Source organism: Oncorhynchus clarkii, chromosome 3, assembly GCF_045791955.1.
Source record: "Oncorhynchus clarkii lewisi isolate Uvic-CL-2024 chromosome 3, UVic_Ocla_1.0, whole genome shotgun sequence".
Taxonomy (NCBI): Eukaryota; Metazoa; Chordata; class Actinopteri; order Salmoniformes; family Salmonidae; genus Oncorhynchus; species Oncorhynchus clarkii.
In genome coordinates, this window is record NC_092149.1 from 7,946,674 (window position 1) to 7,968,640 (window position 21,967).

Here is a 21,967-nt window from a genome sequence, read left to right on the forward strand (position 1 = left end):
CTCAGGCCGGTAGCAGCTGGGTCCTTGGCTAGTGCTGGACCCCACGACGCACCTCCCCCTCCCTTGCACGTCGAGGGGGCCCCTCCAACAGGCTGCGGATGGAGTATGCCGGGGCCCCCTCGACGTGCAAGGGAGGGGGAGGTGCGTCGTGGGGTCCAGCACTAGCCAAGGACCCAGCTGCTACCGTACCTGGTCGACTGGGAGGGGTACGGTCCCGAAGATCGATGCTGGGTTCCGGCACATTACGTCCTGGATCGTTCTCTCATTCGGGACTTCAACAGGCGTCGTCCTGACCGACGCGCACAGCGTCTCCGGGGTCGTCCCCGAGGTCAGCAGTGCCCCGCTGCTGGAGCAGCGCCTCGGGGGGAGGGTACTGTCACACCAGCCTTTGCTTTGGCTCCCCCTTCTGTCCAGCTCAGGCATTCAGCGTAGCTGGCCTTCTAGCTTCTGCCGAACCTGCTGCTGGCAAACATCCTTCACTCATCAACCCTGGACTTGTCTCGTCATCATTACACACACCTGGTTCCAATCCCCACTCTATCACTGTATATATACTCCCTCTGACATTTGTCTTTGTGGGTCATTGTAAATGTTACTTGTTTTACTGAGAGGAATTTCTCCTACTATTTCCTGAGTACTTTATATGTTGCACTTTGGGTTCGCCCTGTGCCTTTTTGTTTATGAAGATATATTTTGAGCACAACAGCGTTTGGGTTTCGTCCTGCTTTGATCTATGGTCCTTAAATAAATTCAGTAGTTCTAAACCTGTGACTGCCTCCTGCCTACTCCTCTCTACACCACTGACTGTAGATCACTGTAGATCCAGTCTGGATATGGCTTCAACTCCAAATTTGCAAGACAAATTTCCCGAAAGGGACACACAATAAAAATCATTAATATGTACAGTTTTCCTACAAAGAAAGTCTCAGTATGAGCTAGTCTATCAACATGAACTGGAGCAATGCACTGACTTGTGTATCTAACATAACTTGTGAATGTAATCTGGTGTTGTCGATTGTGACATCAATATCTTATTGTGTTTTCAATCAGTTTCTACATCTCAAAACTGTAGTTTAACTGCTTATTATGTTTAGAGGGAATATTACAAATTCAGGATACCTCAGGGACTGTGTCATCGAAGTAGAAGACAAAAATGACAAACGTGAAGGGACTGATCAGCCTCCATGAAGGCGGCAGGTAGCCTAGCAGTTAGAGCGTTGCATCAGTAACTGAAAGGTCTCTGGTTCGAATACCTTGAGCAAGGCAGTTGAACTGAATTTAGTCCAGGGGTGCCTTACTACTATGGTTGACCCTGTAAAACAAGACATTCATTGCACCTATCCGGTGTATGTGACAATAAAACATATTATTTTTTATCTGCCAGTAGAAGTTGCAACTGGGCCAGGCTCTGTGGTATAATAAATACATGACAATGGTTATCATTTTGCCATAGTAATCAATGGCATGTTGCATCTAGAACTCCCCTATCAATACTCCCACCATCTTGAATAATGCAGTTATCCTAGAGATTGGTGAACTGTGTTTTGTGCAGTAGGAACATGCTGTGGGCACTTATGAGGAGGTTTTTCACAGAGAACAGGGATATGCTGAATCCTTAGAATACACAGGGCGGTCCCATGATGCCTATCATAAGCACGCACTCTGTGAGTATCCCTATAAATTATAGGACTTACTAACATATGACAAGACCACGTTTCTGCGAGGTGCGGCCCATTGGACGAATGATCCCATCTCCTTGGAAACCAAATACCGATCGATGAAAAAGTATCCTACTCAGACGGAAGCAATCATCCCCGAGGGCATCCTGCGAAACGCACTGTTTCTCATTCAAGACCAACGGACTGACTTCACAATACATCCCGACCTGGATCAGAGAAAGAATGAAAACAACTCTAATAGACTTTACCTTCCGGGGCTGAGGACGGAGGACTGACTTCACAATACATCCCGACCTGGATCAGAGAAAGAATGAAAACAACTCTAATAGACTTTACCTTCCGGGGCTGAGGACGGAGGACTGACTTCACAATACATCCCGACCTGGATCAGAGAAAGAATGAAAACAACTCTAATAGACTTTACCTTCCGGGACTGAGGACGGAGGACTGACTTCACAATACATCCCGACCTGGATCAGAGAAAGAATGAAAACAACTCTAATAGACTTTACCTTCCGGGGCTGAGGACGGAGGACTGACTTCACAATACATCCCGACCTGGATCAGAGAAAGAATGAAAACAACTCTAATAGACTTTACCTTCCGGGGCTGAGGACGGAGGACTGACTTCACAATACATCCCGACCTGGATCAGAGAAAGAATGAAAACAACTCTAATAGACTTTACCTTCCGGGGCTGAGGACGGAGGACTGACTCCACAATACATCCCGACCTGGATCAGAGAAAGAATGAAAACAACTCTAATAGACTTTACCTTCCGGGACTGAGGACGGAGGACTGCGCGAGAGAGAGAAGTGGGACTCACTCCTTTGGCTGTGAGCTATTTTTGGCCTGTTGGCCTCATATCACTACTGTCAAGAGAAGAGGACAATGGACGTTTTTTTTCTCCATCACATCCTCGAGGAATCCACTTGGTCAGGCAACATCGGCATTCAAGTACATGATCTATTGCATTCATAAATTCCTCAGAAAGTGCCGTTGTGTGTGACGTGGTGGAAGTCATTGAGTAATTGTAAGACGGCTGGTCGAATTTACGAGCCCATGATCAATACTGTCCCGGCATTGTCCACATTCGGATGCTAACTGATTGCCTAGTTCATTGTCTATTCCTGGTTGGTGAAGCTCTCTATGAGGTCACGGTTGTGAAATAATGTGTTGGTGAACCCATTTCACATTGTCTCTTTCAATTACTAAGATCAAGTCATTCTCAAAAATCCTGTGAATATTCTGTTGTACTGCCTGACTTGAGTATGGAAGTTCATTCATATTGACCTGTGGAGATTCTCACCTCAATAACTGTGTTGTATCTCCTTATACCCTGCTTTTATATTGTATCTTTAACTACCTCATTTTCCAACTGATTTAGTCTAGTAAATAAAACCTTAAATTAATTATTTGTGCCATTGTGTTACTTTACGAGCTATTGGGTTCTTGAGGTTCCAGACACTCGACAACTGTTCAGAATGAGAACATGGTAAAAATGATTATATTGTTGATAGGATTAACACTGTAACGATTAATGATAACTACTGATAGAGTTCATTCAAAAGTCTCTCTATAAGCAACCCTTAATGGTGCCCCTTTCAGATTCATTTGAACAAGATAACCAGATTAATCAAATAAATCTGATCCATTCGTTATTCCAGTAAATAATCAGTAAATTATCTGGAATATTTATTAGCCCAAAGTCGCAAGACCAGCATTACACATTAAATGGTAGTCCCCAAGGACTATGCTATAGCAAGACCAGAACTACACACTGAATGGTAGTCCCCGAGGACTATGCTATAGCAAGACCAGCACTACACACTGAATGGTAATCCCCGAGGACTATGCTATAGCAAGACCAGAACTACACACTGAATGGTAATCCCCGAGGACAATGCTATAGCAAGACCAGAACTACACACTGAATGGTAGTCCCCAAGGACTATGCTATAGCAAGACCAGAACTACACACTGAATGGTAATCCCCAAGGACTATGCTATAGCAAGACCAGAACTACACACTGAATGGTAATCCCTGAGGACTATGCTATAGCAAGACCAGAACTACACACTGAATGGTAGTCCCCAAGGACTATGCTATAGCAAGACCAGAACTACACACTGAATGGTAATCCCCGAGGACTATGCTATAGCAAGACCAGAACTACACACTGAATGGTAATCCCCGAGGACTATGCTATAGCAAGACCAGAACTACACACTGAATGGTAATCCCCAAGGACTATGCTATAGCAAGACCAGAACTACACACTGAATGGTAATCCCCGAGGACTATGCTATAGCAAGACCAGAACTACACATTAAATTGTAGTCCCCAAGGACTATACTATAACAAGACCAGAACTACACACTGAATGGTAATCCCCGAGGACTATGCTATAGCAAGACCAGAACTACACACTGAATGGTAATCCCGAGGACTATACTATAACAAGAACATAACAAGAACAAAGGATATAATTTAGTTTAATGTTGACTTTTCAGCACAAAAATTACAACAATGTGTCAATCAATGTAAGCTTTAATGGCTTTTCTGTCATACCTCATCCATACAACCTTGTAAAACTATCAAACGTATCTACTCCTTTCAGCTATCAGTGGCATGAAGGAAATAATGAAAACAACAATGGGCTAGTGATTTGATCACTATCTTCCATCTGCTGTCTCTGGGATGTCTGGTTTGTTCTTGGTAGCCTCATCCGTCAGTTGAACTTGCTTGGCAATAGTGTTTAAGTCATCTTGTTTAAACTCATTATCCTTCTTGCAGCAGCGGTTCCTCAAACATTTGTAAATAGCCGTAAGAGGTACAGAAAGACCTGGGATTCCTGCCAGGATAAAGATTATAGCAAAGATCCAGGTTGGATATTCCTTCTCCTCCAATGTAGGGAAGTTGTCCTGTGAAGAAACAGTAATAACCTTGTTAAGTGTGTTTATAGGCTACTGATGCCAATGTCTAGTGAGATCCTTTCAAACACCCAAAAGAGAACATGTGCATGCAAGTTGATTTACTATTATGCAAGGGGAAATCTTTCATAACTAATTTGGCCACTGACAACAAAGTGAAACATTACCGATTCAGGATTCCAGGCTTTGTACATGGGTGTTTCTTGGACTTTAGTGATAAAGTAGAACACAAAGATGACAAACATGATGGCGGGGCTGACAAATCTCCATGTGATCTGCCAGAAGAGGTTGGGCTTGTGGCCGATCATGAACTCAATATCATCGTTGAACCTGTTCGAATAACATACATAGTCAACATTCATTAGTGCCCAGACTCTAATGAATCTACGGTGAATGTCAGGACCATGTTAATCAACAGAATTTTGTTTACTAACCTGTCAATGCCATAGAGTAACGTAACCCCCAACATCTCACTGAATGAATGTATTACTCACCTGTCAATACCATAGAGTAACGTAACCCCCAACATCTCACTGGATGAATGTATTACTAACCTGTCAATGCCATACGTAACCCCCAACATCTCACTGAATGAATGTATTACTCACCTTTCAATGCAGTAGAGTAACGTAACCCCCAACATCTCACTGAATGAATGTATTACTCACCTGTCAATACCATAGAGTAACGTAACCCCCAACATCTCACTGGATTAATGTATTACTAACCTGTCAATGCCATAGAGTAACGTAACCCAACATCTCACTGAATGAATGTATTACTCACCTGTCAATACCATAGAGTAACGTAACCCCCAACATCTCACTGGATGAATGTATTACTAACCTGTCAATGCCATAGAGTAACGTAACCCCCAACATCTCACTGAATGAATGTATTACTCACCTTTCAATGCAGTAGAGTAACGTAACCCCCAACATCTCACTGAATGAATGTATTACTCACCTTTCAATGCCATAGAGTAACGTAACCCCCAACATCTCACTGGATTAATGTATTACTCACCTTTCAATGCCATAGAGTAACGTAACCCCCAACATCTCACTGAATGAATTTGATTCTCACCTTTCAATACCATAGAGGTACACAACCCCGACCATCTCACAGAATGCAATGATCAGCAGAGGAATGGACCCGCCATAGCTGTCAAAGAGGGACAGCCAGTAGTTCCCTGAGCCTTGGACAAATATTAATCCAACAAGGCAGCAGAGGACACATGTTGTCCCTGTAACAGAAGAAGAAGATAAAGATATTTAACAAAGGGATCTCCATCCTTCAAAATGGTCTAAGGGACATATGTCTTTGTCTCATCTCACCAGCGATGGCTTCTTTGGGCCAACTCTTGGGGAAAACACCCAGGTCCTGAAGTGGTACCAGAACTCCTTCGATATTGCCAAACATGGAGGACAGGCCGAGACAGAAGAGCATGATGAAGAACAAGACTGACCAAACAGGAGATACAGGCATCTTAGTGATGGCCTCTGTGAACACGATAAAGGCCAGACCAGTTCCTTCAACCCCCTGTACCAAGACAAGGAGAGAATGAATCAGAAGCCTAGCAACTAAGATATATTTAAGCTTCATATACTCCACTTGTGTTGTAGCCATCTCACCAAATCTTATACAAATGCATTTGAAGTCGGAAGTTTACATACACCTTAGCCAAATACATTTAAAATATTTTTTTCACAATTCCTGACATTTAATCCTTGTAAAAATTCCCTGTTTTAGGTCAGTTAGGATCACCACTTTATTTTAAGAATGTGAAATGTCAGAATAATAGTAGAGAGAATGATTTATTTCAGTTTTTATTTCTTTCATCACATTCACAGTGGGTCAGAAGTTTACACACACTCAATTAGTATTTGGTAGCATTGCCTTTAAATTGTTTAACTTGGGTCAAATATTTCGGGTAGCCTTCCACAAGCTTCCCACAATAATTTGGGTGAATTTTGGCCCATTCCTCCTGACAAAGCTGGTGTAACTGAGTCGGGTTTGTAGGCATACTTGCATGCACACACTTTTTCAGTTCTGCCCACAAATGTTCTATAGGATTGAGGTCAGGGCTTTGTGATGGCCACTCCAATACCTTGACTTTGTTGTCCTTAAGCCATTTTGCCACAACTTTGGAAGTATGCTTGGGGTCATTGTCCATTTGGAAGACCCATTTGTGACCAAGCTTTAACTTTAACTGATGTCTTGAGATGTTGCTTCAACATATCCATATAATTTCCCCTTCCTCATGATGCCATCTATTTTGTGAAGTGTACCAGTCCCTCCTGCAGCAAAGCACCTCCACAACATGATGCTGCCACCCTGTCTGCTTCACGGTTGGGATGATGTTCTTTGGCTTGCAAGTCTCCCCCTTTTTCTTCCAAAGATAACGATGGTCATTATGGCCAAACAGTTCTATTTTTGTTTCATCAGACCAGAGGACATTTCTCCAAAAAGTACGATCTTTGTCCCCATGTGCAGTTACAAACCGTAGTCTGGCTTTTTTTATGGTGGTTTTGGAGCAGTGGCTTCTTACTTGCTGAGCGGCCTTTCAGGTTATGTTGATATAGGACTTGTTTTACTGTGGATATAGATACTTTGTACCGGTTTCCTCCAGTATCTTCACAAGGTTTTTTGCTGTTGTTCTGGGATTGATTTGCACTTTTCGCACCAAAGTACGTTCATCTCTAGGAGACAGAATGCGTCTCCTTCCTGAGCGGTATGACAGCTGCGTGGTCCCATGGTGTTTATACTTATGTCCTATTGTTTGTACAGATGAACGTGGAGCATTTGGAAATTTCTCCCAAGGATGAACCAGACCTGTGAAGGTCTACAATTTTTTTTCTGAGGTCTTGGCTGATTTCTTTTGATTTAATCATGATGTCAAGCAAAGCAGCACTGGGTTTGCAGGTAGGCCTTGAAATACATCCACAGGTACACCTCCAATTGACTCAAATGATGTCAATTAGCCTATCAGAAGCTTCTAAAGCCATGACATAATTTTCTAGAATTTTCAAGCTGTTTAAAGGCATAGTGTATGTAAACTTCTGACCCACTGGAATTGTGATACAGTGAATTATAAGTGAAATAATCTGTCTGTAAACAATTGTTGGAAAAATGACTTGTGTCATGCATAAAGTAGATGTCCTAACCGACTTGCCAAAACTATAGTTTGTTAACAAGACATTTGTGGAGTGGTTGAAAACAAATTTTAATGATTCCAATCTAAGTGTATATAAACTTCCGACTTCAACTGTATTGGTAACATTTTACATTCAGGTACCATTTCATAAAAATGAATGAATCACCTCACTAAGGAAAGAATTCAAATCACAGGTCTTCAAGTTGAGCCCCTGAATGACCTCTGGATATGTTCCATTGAGACTATGAAGAACCTGATCATAGTTGCTCTCAGTGACGTTGCCCTCTGGGAGATCAAATGTATTCAGCAGGGTCAGGATATTTCTGCAAAAACATGTATTTAGAGGGTAGTTCATATCTTCATGCAACAACTCTAGTTTAATTCTGGTATAGGTACATACCCAGAAATACAGTCATCAAACTTCTCTGTGGCTCGGAAGCCAATGATGGTGTAAATGACTGTTGCGGCGTAGACAGCAGTGGCTCCGTTCACGATAGAGATGATGACTGCATCCTGTTCACAGTTATTACTGGAGAAATAGACCACATTAAAGGAGCAATCTGGAATTGGTAAATCCATTTTTTATTCTTGAAGAATAACATTTATAATTACCCATCAGAATCCAGCAATGAGGTTTGAATCTAGTTCAACTGTCGTACCCCATCGGAATCCAGCCGTAAGGTTTGAATCTAGTTCAACTGTCGTACCCCATCAGAAACCAGCCATAAGGTTTGAATCTAGTTCAACTGTCGTACCCCATCAGAAACCAGCCATAAGGTTTGAATCTAGTTCAGCTGTCGTACCCCATCAGAATCCAGCCATAATGGTTGAATCTAGTTCAACTGTCGTACCCCATTAGTATCCAGCCATAATGGTTGAATCTAGTTCAGCTGTCGTACCCCATCAGAATCCAGCCATAAGGTTTGAATCTAGTTCAACTGTCGTACCCCATCAGAAACCAGCCATAAGGTTTGAATCTAGTTCAACTGTCGTACCCCATCAGAATCCAACCATAATGGTTGAATCTAGTTCAGCTGTCGTACCCCATCAGAAACCAGCCATAATGGTTGAATCTAGTTCAACTGTCGTACCCCATCAGAAACCAGCCATAAGGTTTGAATCTAGTTCAACTGTCGTACCCCATTAGTATCCAGCCATAATGGTTGAATCTAGTTCAACTGTCGTACCCCATCAGAAACCAGCCATAATGGTTGAATCTAGTTCAACTGTCGTACCCCATCAGAATCCAACCATAATGGTTGAATCTAGTTCAGCTGTCGTACCCCATCAGAAACCAGCCATAATGGTTGAATCTAGTTCAACTGTCGTACCCCATCAGAAACCAGCCATAAGGTTTGAATCTAGTTCAACTGTCGTACCCCATTAGTATCCAGCCATAATGGTTGAATCTAGTTCAACTGTCGTACCCCATCAGAAACCAGCCATAATGGTTGAATCTAGTTCAACTGTCGTACCCCATCAGAAACCAGCCATAATGGTTGAATCTAGTTCAACTGTCGTACCCCATCAGAAACCAGCCATAATGGTTGAATCTAGTTCAACTGTCGTACCCCATCAGAAACCAGCCATAATGGTTGAATCTAGTTCAACTGTCGTACCCCATCAGAAACCATCCATAAGGGCTGAATCTAGTTCAACTGTCGTACCCCATCAGAAACCAGCCATAATGGTTGAATCTAGTTCAACTGTCGTACCCCATCAGAAACCAGCCATAAGGGTTGAATCTAGTTCAACTGTCGTACCCCATCAGAAACCAGCCATAATGGTTGAATCTAGTTCAACTGTCGTACCCCATCAGAAACCAGCCATAAGGGCTGAATCTAGTTCAACTGTCGTACCCCATCAGAAACCAGCCATAAGGGCTGAATCTAGTTCAACTGTCGTACCCCATCAGAAACCAGCCATAAGGGCTGAATCTAAACTAGATATATTGCACCATCACTTTAACTTTTGCATAAATCTTGGCAAAAAATATTTTACGATGAAAGTTAAGCTTGCACACTTTGAGGTAGGTAGGACTGGGTCCTAAGTTTGCAGTGGTTATGTACAAGATATGATACATTTTGAATTGATTTAATGTCTCAACTGGGTTGTGAACAACAAGTAATTTAGTAGTTATTAGCAAGCAGTATGGACTTACTGCACTGAGTTGTAGCTGGAGAAAGACAGCAGACCTCCAAAGGCCAAAGAGAATGAATAGAAAACCTGGGCACCCGCATCAAGCCAAGTCGTTGGGTTCATTAGTTCATTCATCTGGAGAAACACACAACCATGGAAAAGTTGTTAGGAGTGTCGTTTTGATTCTATCATACTACCTCATATATTAATGCTAGCTAAAAGGCCTTAGATGCACTCTTTGTGGATCTGGATCTGTGGCTGAACTTGGAATATCATATACTTTGAATAAATACTTTTGTTCGATGATAGTAATTTAAACTACTCACATCTGGGGTGAAGAGGAACTTCACTCCATTCAAGGAGCCTTTCAAGGTCAAGCCTCTAATCAGAAAGATGGTCAGCACCACATAAGGTAATGTTGAGGTGATATACACAGCCTAATGGGAGGAGACCACAGGGTAATGTTGAGGTGATATACACAGCCTAATGGGAGGAGACCACAGGGTAATGTTGAGGTGATATACACAGCCTAATGGGAGGAGACCACAGGGTAATGTTGAGGTGATATACACAGCCTAATGGGAGGAGATCACAGGGTAATGTTGAGGTGATATACACAGCCTAATGGGAGGAGACCACAGGGTAATGTTGAGGTGATATACACAGCCTAATGGGAGGAGATCACAGGGTAATGTTGAGGTAATATACACAGCCTAATGGGAGGAGATCACAGGGTAATGTTGAGGTAATATACACAGCCTAATGGGAGGAGATCACAGGGTAATGTTGAGGTGATATACACAGCCTAATGGGAGGAGACCACAGGGTAATGTTGAGGTGATATACACAGCCTAATGGGAGGAGACCACAGGGTAATGTTGAGGTGATATACACAGCCTAATGGGAGGAGACCACAGGGTAATGTTGAGGTGATATACACAGCCTAATGGGAGGAGACCACAGGGTAATGTTGAGGTGATATACACAGCCTAATGGGAGGAGACCACAGGGTAATGTTGAGGTGATATACACAGCCTAATGGGAGGAAACCACAGGGTAATGTTGAGGTGATATACACAGCCTAATGGGAGGAGATCACAGGGTAATGTTGAGGTAATATACACAGCCTAATGGGAGGAAACCACAGGGTAATGTTGAGGTGATATACACAGCCTAATGGGAGGAGATCACAGGGTAATGTTGAGGTGATATACACAGCCTAATGGGAGGAGACCACAGGGTAATGTTGAGGTGATATACACAGCCTAATGGGAGGAGACCACAGGGTAATGTTGAGGTGAAATACACAGCCTAATGGGAGGAAACCACAGGGTAATGTTGAGGGGATATTCACAGCCTAATGGGAGGAAACCACAGGGTAATGTTGAGGTGATATACACAGCCTAATGGGAGGAGACCACAGGGTAATGTTGAGGTAATATACACAGCCTAATGGGAGGAAACCACAGGGTAATGTTGAGGTGATATACACAGCCTAATGGGAGGAGACCACAGGGTAATGTTGAGGTGATATACACAGCCTAATGGGAGGAGATCACAGGGTAATGTTGAGGTGATATACACAGCCTAATGGGAGGAGACCACAGGGTAATGTTGAGGTGATATACACAGCCTAATGGGAGGAGATCACGGGGTAATGTTGAGGTAATATACACAGCCTAATGGGAGGAGATCACAGGGTAATGTTGAGGTAATATACACAGCCTAATGGGAGGAGACCACAGGGTAATGTTGAGGTGATATACACAGCCTAATGGGAGGAGATCACAGGGTAATGTTGAGGTGATATACACAGCCTAATGGGAGGAGACCACAGGGTAATGTTGAGGTGATATACACAGCCTAATGGGAGGAGATCACAGGGTAATGTTGAGGTAATATACACAGCCTAATGGGAGGAGATCACAGGGTAATGTTGAGGTAATATACACAGCCTAATGGGAGGAGATCACAGGGTAATGTTCAGGTGATATACACAGCCTAATGGGAGGAGACCACAGGGTAATGTTGAGGTGATATACACAGCCTAATGGGAGGAGACCACAGGGTAATGTTGAGGTGATATACACAGCCTAATGGGAGGAGACCACAGGGTAATGTTGAGGTGATATACACAGCCTAATGGGAGGAGACCACAGGGTAATGTTGAGGTGATATACACAGCCTAATGGGAGGAGACCACAGGGTAATGTTGAGGTGATATACACAGCCTAATGGGAGGAAACCACAGGGTAATGTTGAGGTGATATACACAGCCTAATGGGAGGAGATCACAGGGTAATGTTGAGGTAATATACACAGCCTAATGGGAGGAAACAACAGGGTAATGTTGAGGTGATATACACAGCCTAATGGGAGGAGATCACAGGGTAATGTTGAGGTGATATACACAGCCTAATGGGAGGAGACCACAGGGTAATGTTGAGGTGATATACACAGCCTAATGGGAGGAGACTACAGGGTAATGTTGAGGTGAAATACACAGCCTAATGGGAGGAAACCACAGGGTAATGTTGAGGGGATATTCACAGCCTAATGGGAGGAAACCACAGGGTAATGTTGAGGTGATATACACAGCCTAATGGGAGGAGACCACAGGGTAATGTTGAGGTAATATACACAGCCTAATGGGAGGAAACCACAGGGTAATGTTGAGGTGATATACACAGCCTAATGGGAGGAGACCACAGGGTAATGTTGAGGTGATATACACAGCCTAATGGGAGGAGATCACAGGGTAATGTTGAGGTAATATACACAGCCTAATGGGAGGAGATCACAGGGTAATGTTGAGGTAATATACACAGCCTAATGGGAGGAGACCACAGGGTAATGTTGAGGTGATATACACAGCCTAATGGGAGGAGATCACGGGGTAATGTTGAGGTAATATACACAGCCTAATGGGAGGAGATCACAGGGTAATGTTGAGGTAATATACACAGCCTAATGGGAGGAGACCACAGGGTAATGTTGAGGTGATATACACAGCCTAATGGGAGGAGACCACAGGGTAATGTTGAGGTGATATACACAGCCTAATGTGAGGAGACCACAGGGTAATGTTGAGGGGATATACACAGCCTAATGGGAGGAGACCACAGGGTAATGTTGAGGGGATATACACAGCCTAATTGGAGGAGACCACAGGGTAATGTTGAGGGGATATACACAGCCTAATGGGAGGAGACCACAGGATAATGTTGAGGGGATATACACAGCCTAATGGGAGGAGACCACAGGGTAATAATGAGGTGATATACACAGCCTAATGGGAGGAGACCACAGGGTAATGTTGAGGTGATATACACAGCCTAATGGGAGGAGACCACAGGGTAATGTTGAGGTGATATACACAGCCTAATGGGAGGAGATCACAGGGTAATGTTTAGGTGATATACACAGCCTAATGGGAGGAGATCACAGGGTAATGTTGAGGTAATATACACAGCCTAATGGGAGGAGATCACAGGGTAATGTTGAGGTAATATACACAGCCTAATGGGAGGAGACCACAGGGTAATGTTGAGGTGATATACACAGCCTAATGGGAGGAGACCACAGGGTAATGTTGAGGTGATATACACAGCCTAATGGGAGGAGACCACAGGGTAATGTTGAGGGGATATACACAGCCTAATGGGAGGAGACCACAGGGTAATGTTGAGGTGATATACACAGCCTAATGGGAGGAGACCACAGGGTAATGTTGAGGTGATATACACAGCCTAATGGGAGGAGACCACAGGGTAATGTTGAGGTTATATACACAGCCTAATGGGAGGAGACCACAGGGTAATGTTGAGGTGATATACGCAGCCTAATGGGAGGAGACCACAGGGTAATGTTGAGGGGATATACACAGCCTGATGGGAGGAGACCACAGGGTAATGTTGAGGTGATATACACAGCCTAATGGGAGGAGACCACAGGGTAATGTTGAGGTGATATACACAGCCTAATGGGAGGAGACCACAGGGTAATGTTGAGGTGATATACACAGCCTAATGGGAGGAGACCACAGGATAATGTTGAGGTGAAATACACAGCCTAATGGGAGGAGACCACAGGGTAATGTTGAGGTGATATACACAGCCTAATGGGAGGAGACCACAGGGTAATGTTGAGGTGAAATACACAGCCTAATGGGAGGAGACCACATGGTAATGTTGAGGGGATATACACAGCCTAATGGGAGGAGAGAGGAATGCTTTAAGGAAGTTGGACAATTACTGTTTTGTGTGCTATTATAGAAAATATGCTAAAATGGACTCCAAATAGTGACATACGTACACTATCGGTCAAAAGTTTAAGAACACCTACTCATTCAAGGGGTTTTCTTTATTTTTACTATTTTCTACATTGTAGAATAATAGTGAAGACATCAAAACTATGAAATAACACATATAGAATCATGTAGTAACCAAAAAATTGTTAAACAAATCAAAATATATTTTATATTTGAGATTCTTCAAATAGCCACTCGTTGCCTTGATGACAGCTTTGCACACTCTTGGCAGAAATAGAATGAATAGACAACACACAATGACCCATACTATTCCAATTTATCGGACAGTCATATATTTGATCTACACGATACATTTCTATCTAAACATTTTGTAAATGTACATTCTCCTGTATGTCCATTGCCCCAGGTGCACAAAATCAAGTCAAACCAATTAACCAATGATATTTTGTACAGATAAGAATAAATACGTGGTGACGCTCAACCACTGAATGATTCTTCAACATGCCACTGAAAAGGTCGAAAGCTGCAATTCATTTTATGACACCTGAAAACACTGCAGAGTAATTCAAAGCCATTTGCAAACATTGCTAACAGCAAGTTGAACGCTTAGCAAAAACAACTTTGAACCTCTTTGTCCATCTGAGGGCAAGTGTTGTTGTTTTCAAACACACACGATACCATCTTTAAAGGCATCGTTTACTCAGAATACAAACTAACATGATTTTCCACCTTCCTTGTCTGTAGTTGGGACATTTCGTTTCCTTTCGACACTTAATGGACGTATTTTGTTACTGTTAGCTTTCTCAGTAACACTTAACATGAAACTGTTCTTGTACCTGTGTAATAAACTTTCATTACTTTTGGAACAACATTTTATTAGCTTATTGTTACACAATACTTTGTCAATTGCATTTTAATCGCATAGCAATGACCTGAGTGTTTTTGTAACTACTGTACACAAGAGGAATAGTGACTGTTCCTTATTCCACTCATGTCATAACTCCATTATTATTCAATTATAAATCAACTCAAATTTAACAACAATGTTCTTGTTGTAATAATGACAAAGTTACTACACAAGTACACAAGTATAAAAACGTAATGTCATGTGTTACTGTATTACCTTATGTCTCACTCATTATGAAAATATATTTGTTAGTTTAAAGCTTCAAATATGGTCTAGTCTAATGTTGAGGTGATTCCTTGTCCCTCGTGTATTTCATTCTAGGTTATAGGCTAAATTAAGACTCATATCTAAGAGTCCTACAAACCACTTGCTTATAATAAAATATGTTGACTAATTCAACCAACTGTTATAATTTTTGGATTCTCCATCAAATATTTGACAGCCATATATTCAAATACTTTCAAATATTATTTGGTTTTCTGAGAGGTAATCAAAATACTAAATGTGTTTGTCTTTTAGCTGAAACTCTATATAAACCATATTTGTCTACCACAAGTGTTTGAAAAGTTGGTATTTTCAAATAAACTACAAACTACAACAATGTTATGTCCAGGATTGCACCATGGTGACATACACTGTATATACAATATATAATACCATATATAATACAAATATATAAAATACGTTCAAATTAGAACGTGAACACTGTCTACAACTGTTTACACTGTCGAAGGGGTGTCAGAAAGGTCAACAAAGCCGTTATTAAAAACAGCTGGGTCATTTGAGTGCTATGGTAACATGCTTTATTGCATCAATATATAAACTGAACAAAAATATAGACTCAGAATGTAAAATGTTGGTCCCATGTTTCATGAGCTGAAATAAAAGATCACAGAAATGTTCCATACGCACAAAAAGCTTATTTCTGTCCAATTTTATGCACACATTTTGTTTACATCCCTGTTAGTGAGCATTTCTCCTTTGCCAAGATAATCCATCCACCTGACAGGTGTGGCATATCAAGAAGCTAATTAACAGCATGATCATTACACAGGCGCACCTTGTGCTGGGGACAAAAAGGCCACTCTAAAATGTGCAGGTTTGTCACACAACACAATGCCACAGATGTCTCAAGTTTTGAGGGAGCGTGCAATTGGCATGCTGACTGTAGGAATGTCCACCAAAGCAGTTGCCAGAGAGTTGAATGATAATTTCTCTACCATAAGCCTTTATGTCATTTTAGAGAATATGGCAGTATGCCCAATCAGCTTAACATACGTGTAATTGGCTGGGCCCCTGCCCCCTGCCCCTGCCCAGTCATGTGAAATCCATAGATTTGGGCCTAATGAATTTATTTCAATTAATTAATTTCCTTATATGAACTATAATTCAGTAAAATTGTTGAAAATGTTGCATGCTGCATTTATATTTTTGTTCAGTATTGTAAAACAAATCATTCTGTATTGTTTTGTATATGGCTATAATGTCATAAAAAGGAAACCTTGATTCAGTGCTTCAATAATCAAATGCCTATAAACATAACCTTGATCATTTTGACATTGACAGCTGCTGCTGCTTTAGTATTAGAAAGTGATTTGCTGTGCAGAGGTTATGCCGTACCTTCCCAGTAGTCTCAATGCCTCGACTTATGCAGATAAACAGCAACGCCCAGGCAGACACATGGCATAGGACCATCCACCACTGTAGCCCACCTGTGTTATCTATGTCTGGAGTGGTGTTCAGGGTCTCTCTGTACCAATAGTAATCCACTGGAGAGCTTCTTTCACACTCTGACACCAGGCCTGGGGAAAATTAATTTAATTCATTCACATGGCAAAATACAATAGAATGAAGCAATTGAAGACAGAGTTACAGGTAAAGAAATAAGGGGTGTGTATAAAGTGAATCATTTTCCATCATGATAACTTAGCTATCTATGGATGCCTTACCTGTCATGTTGGCATTGACCGGACATTGGCTCCAAGGCAGCGTCTCTTGGAAGGAGTTAAAGAAGTACCACATCACCCAGGCCATGATGGTGTTGTAGTACAGGCTGACCAGAAAGGACACACACATGGATCCAATGCCTATGGAACACAACACAACACCGTGGCCCAATGAGATTTGGTCCATTTTTACCCATGTCTAAATTCCTATGGAGTGTTTTGCTTACCAATGCCAGTCAAGTATGGATGTATGGCAGACCAGACACCTACACTGCCTTTCCTTAGACGTTGACCAATAGCAAACTCCAGATGGAGCAGGGGAACACCTTCTAGAACCAGTAGGATCAGGAAAGGAATCATGAATGCACCTGAGAACAGAACAGGAAGCAGGGTGGAGGAGAGGTTATCTGTTGCTGTTGTATGTACATAAAGAAACACAGAGTTTCAAAATTACAGTAACTTTACCAAAATGTCCGTATTTCCTACTTATTCACCTCTGTATTAAGGGAATCTTCAAACCAGGATTTCTGGAAAACCCATGAATTTTAGGAAAGTTACCGGTATTCTGTAACCCTACTCCTCAACAACACATTCAACAACACCTACCTCCCCCATGGCTCTGGCAAAGGTACGGGAAGCGCCAGACGTTCCCCAGTCCCACACAGAAACCTACGATAGTCAACATGTACTGGGCCTTGTTGTCCCATTTGGGTCTGTCCCCAGCCTCCTCATTCTCCAGCTTTTCCAGTTCCTCATAGGAAGGGATCCTTTCTTCCAGGCCTTGGTTGGACACCTGTAAACACCTCATGGTTCCTTCCACGCAGATGGACAGGCTCAATGCAAATGGAAAATATGACTACTTTCTATGGAGTCCAATGAATGTGTAATCCACTGTTCAAAGGAGGCTATTAATAAGGGCAAACTGTTCCCGATTATAATCAATGTCTTGGATGGATGTGAGGCGCATTGCACACGCCTACAACCCCATTCCGTATGCCTCTTGCTAGTACACCATGGTAATCTATAGTCATTAGCCTCTGATAACGATCTCTATGACTCGTTTATGAGGAATATAAATTCCAATGAAGGTTCAACATTCAACATTGTTATTTGTATCCAATATACTGTCGGGTTCTTCTCTATAGAGTAAAACTAACTCCAATTAGATGGTGGTTGTGATGGTGAGGATCATTATGTTATTGTTGGTTACTGTACCGAGTACTTTAGCTGTTTTATCTGAGTTATTCATGTGGATTCTCTGTATCCACAAAGTTTTGATTTGATCATCGCATAAGAATTATTATAAACTGGGTGGTTCGAGCCCTGAATGCTGATTGGCTCAAAGCCGTGGTATATCAGAACATTGCTTTTTACCGCGTTGCCATGGTGCCTAAGAACAACCCTTAGCCTGGGAATATTGGCCCAATACCACACCCCCTCGGGCCTTATTGCTTAAATATACCATCTACACACTTATCTCAAGAGGGCAGCCTCCCAACTCACCCATGTGGACTCTGTACAGCACATCCATTGTCAGACCAGTCACCTCCATCTATTGACTCTCTGGCCTGACAGCAATATCCATTCATATTGAAATGGCATCATATTAGAATCAATCATGCAATCAACTCCATCAAATAAGTTGAAATGTATTAGGAAATATTTAGTTGGAGGATGGGCATGCTACCCTTTTAGAAACAACAACCTGAACCTAAACCCTCGTAACAACCTGAATCTAAACCCTCGTAACAACCTGAACCTAAACCCTCGTAACAACCTGAATCTAAACCCTCGTAACAACCTGAATCTAAACCCTCGTAACAACCTGAGCCTAAACCCTCGTAACAACCTGAACCTAAACCCTCGTAACAACCTGAATCTAAACCCTCGTAACAACCTGAACCTAAACCCTCGTAACGACCTGAACCTAAACCCTCGTAACAACTGAACCTAAATCCTCGTAAGAGCAAGCTAATACAGAGTCGCAGAAACAGTGGAGATTCATAAAAAACTACAGCAAGAAATAATGAGAACTACATTTTAAGAGGACTAATTTATGACTTCAGTTGAATAGCTAACTCTGCCCTCTAGTACTGCGGAATGAAAGTATGCCCTCAGAACAGCCTCAATTCGCTGGGGCATGGAATCCTACAAGGTGTTGAAAGCATTCCACAGGGATGCTGGCCCATGTTAACTTAAATGCTTCCCACAGTTGTGTCAAGTTGGCTGGAAGTCCTTTGGGTGGTGAACTATTCTTGATACAACTAGGCCACTAGGCAGGGTAGCCTAGTGGTTAGAGCATTGGGCCGGTAACCGGAAGGTTGCAAGTTCAAATCCCCGAGCTGACAAGGTACAAATCTGTACAAGGTACAAATCTGTCCTTCTGCCCCTGAACAGGCAGTTAACCCACTGTTCCTAGGCCGTCATTGAAAATAAGAATTTGTTCTTAACTGACTTGCCTAGTAAAATAAATAAAAAATACACAGGGAAAACTGTTGAGTGTGAAAAACCCAGCAGCGTTGCAGTTCTTGATACAAACCGGTGTGCCTGATACCATAACCTGTTCAAAGGCACTTAAATATTTTGTCTTGTCCATTCACCCTCTGAATGGCTCACACACAATCCATGTCTCAAGGCTGAAAAATCCTTCTTTAACCTGTCACCTCGCCTTCCTCTACACTGAGTTGGAGTGGATTTAACAAGTGACATGAAAAAGAGATCATATCTTTCACCTGGTCAGTCTGTGTCATGGAAAGAGCAGGTGTTCTTAATGTTTTGTACACTCAGTGTATGTTAAGTATTATGTTTACCAATAGATGGCAGTATTGACTCAATATGTAGTTTGCTTCCCACTATCCGTAGCCCTTTAATGTCTGCTTTAACCTCAAGAGGCCTCAGGTAGCTTGTGCCAGCTACATTCCTGTAATGTTATTCTAAACTACAATGAAATACTAAAATGTACATGGGTGTCCGGAGTCCTCGATCTAAGAAGCATCCTCAGATACAACAGTTTTCATTCATAGACATATCGGTGTACAAGTTCTACAGCAATACTATGCTAAAAATATCTCGGTCAGATTCAAATCAAATCACAGCACACTTTACAGAATGAAAGAAATGAAAGAAACAGTGATTAATAAATAAAAACAGTACATACGTTTATGAAAATGAATATACGTTAAAGGCTTTGTTTTTCTTTTGTTTTTATTGGTGGTGAGTTATTACGGGTAATCAGGTACGGGATTCTCCATCCTGAGCCTTGTCGTTCACGTCCATCTGGTTACAGACTGTTTGGAGCTCTTGCTGTTCAGACTTTCTACTTCTCTTCCTCCGTAAACATCTGAAGAGAGCAGTGCCAGGCACAGCTAGACTGGGTATCCCTGCCAGGATAAAGATTATTACATAGATCCAGGCTGGATAGGGCTTCTCCTCCAATGTAGGGAAGTTTTCCTGTAACGGAAGATGAATGGTATAAGGCTTTTGGTATGTCCGTGTTGTCACTGTACAGTACTGTACCAGATGGAGATTATGTGAATAGTGGAGCTATACATGTAAACATAGGCATGTGGGAAATCTTTGTTTGTGAGTAGTATGTTAAGAGGCCTAAAAACAAATGACAGATACATTTTTGTGTTGCAATTTGGATGTTTTGATTTCAACAGATTTATAGACTTGACAGAGCAAAAACCGTACCGATTCAGGATTCCAGGTTTTATATAGGAGCGTTTCGGTGACTTTAGTGATAAAGTAGAACACAAAGATGACAAGCATGATGGCGGGGCTGACAAATCTCCATGTGATCTGCCAAAAGAAGTTGGGCTTGTGGCCGATCATGAACTTTATATCATCGTTGAACCTGGCACAGAGAGAGAGACACAAAACGATTGTTATTATACAGTAGCAGTCAAAAGTCTGGACACACCTACTCATTCAAGGGTTTTCTTTATTTTTACTACTTTCTACACTGTAGAATAATAGTGAATTTGAATTTATTACTCACATATCAATACCATAGAGGTACACAACCCCGCCCATCTCACAGAATGAATTTATTACTCACAGGCACAGTATCAGATCAAATTTTATTTGTTAATGGTTAGCAGATGTGTAGCGAAATGCTTGTGCTTCTAGTTCCGACAATGCAGTAATAACCAACAAGTAATCTAACTAACAATTCCAAAACTACTGTCTTGTACACAGTGTGAGGGGATAAAGAATATGTACATAAGGATATATGAATGAGTGATGGTACAGAGCAGCATAGGCAGATACAGTAGATGGTATCGAGTACAGTATATACATATGAGATGAGTATGTAAACAAAGTGGCATAGTTAAAGTGGCTACCATAGAGGTACACAACCCCGACCATCTCACAGAATTAATTTATTACTCACCTATCAATACCATAGAGGTACACAACCCCGCCCATCTCACAGAATTAATTTATTACTCACCTATCAATACCATAGAGGTACACAACCCCGCCCATCTCACAGAATGAATTTATTACTCACATATCAATACCATAGAGGTACACAACCCCGCCCATCTCACAGAATGAATTTATTACTCACCTATCAATACCATAGAGGTACACAACCCCGCCCATCTCACAGAATGAATTTATTACTCACATATCAATACCATAGAGGTACACAACCCCGCCCATCTCACAGAATGAATTTATTACTCACATATCAATACCATAGAGGTACACAACCCCGCCCATCTCACATAATTAATTTATTACTCACCTATCAATACCATAGAGGTACACAACCCCGACCATCTCACATAATTAATTTATTACTCACCTATCAATACCATAGAGGTACACAACCCCGACCATCTCACAGAATTAATTTATTACTCACCTATCAATACCATAGAGGTACACAACCCCGCCCATCTCACATAATGAATTTATTACTC

General features: G+C 41.9%; 1 protein-coding gene across 1 annotated transcript; it reads right to left on the minus strand.

Annotated features, from left to right (window-relative positions):
• Positions 1-4,330: 4,330 nt before the first annotated feature.
• Positions 4,331-17,841, minus strand: LOC139405689 (sodium-dependent neutral amino acid transporter B(0)AT1-like). The gene is made up of 12 exons (XM_071148108.1): positions 17,640-17,841; positions 17,261-17,401; positions 17,037-17,174; positions 16,708-16,889; positions 10,237-10,347; positions 9,933-10,045; positions 8,172-8,300; positions 7,938-8,094; positions 5,952-6,156; positions 5,701-5,860; positions 4,782-4,944; positions 4,331-4,605 (listed from the first exon to the last, which is right to left on the minus strand). The coding sequence occupies exons 1-12, from the start codon at positions 17,839-17,841 to the stop codon at positions 4,357-4,359; spliced, it is 1,950 nt and encodes a 649-aa protein (XP_071004209.1). The 3' UTR covers positions 4,331-4,356.
• Between the last annotated feature and the right edge of the window lie 4,126 nt (positions 17,842-21,967).

Bases quoted from the DNA above. Each gene is read 5' to 3' on its own strand.
- LOC139405689 (XM_071148108.1), bottom strand. From the start codon at position 17,841: ATGAGGTGTTTACAGGTGTCCAACCAAGGCCTGGAAGAAAGGATCCCT. The intron at 17,402-17,639 runs GTAGGTGTTGTT...TTCTGTTCTCAG, and splicing joins TTGCCAGAGCCATGGGGGAG to GTGCATTCATGATTCCTTTC. The intron at 5,861-5,951 runs GTGAGATGAGAC...CTTCTGTTACAG, and splicing joins GCCCAAAGAAGCCATCGCTG to GGACAACATGTGTCCTCTGC.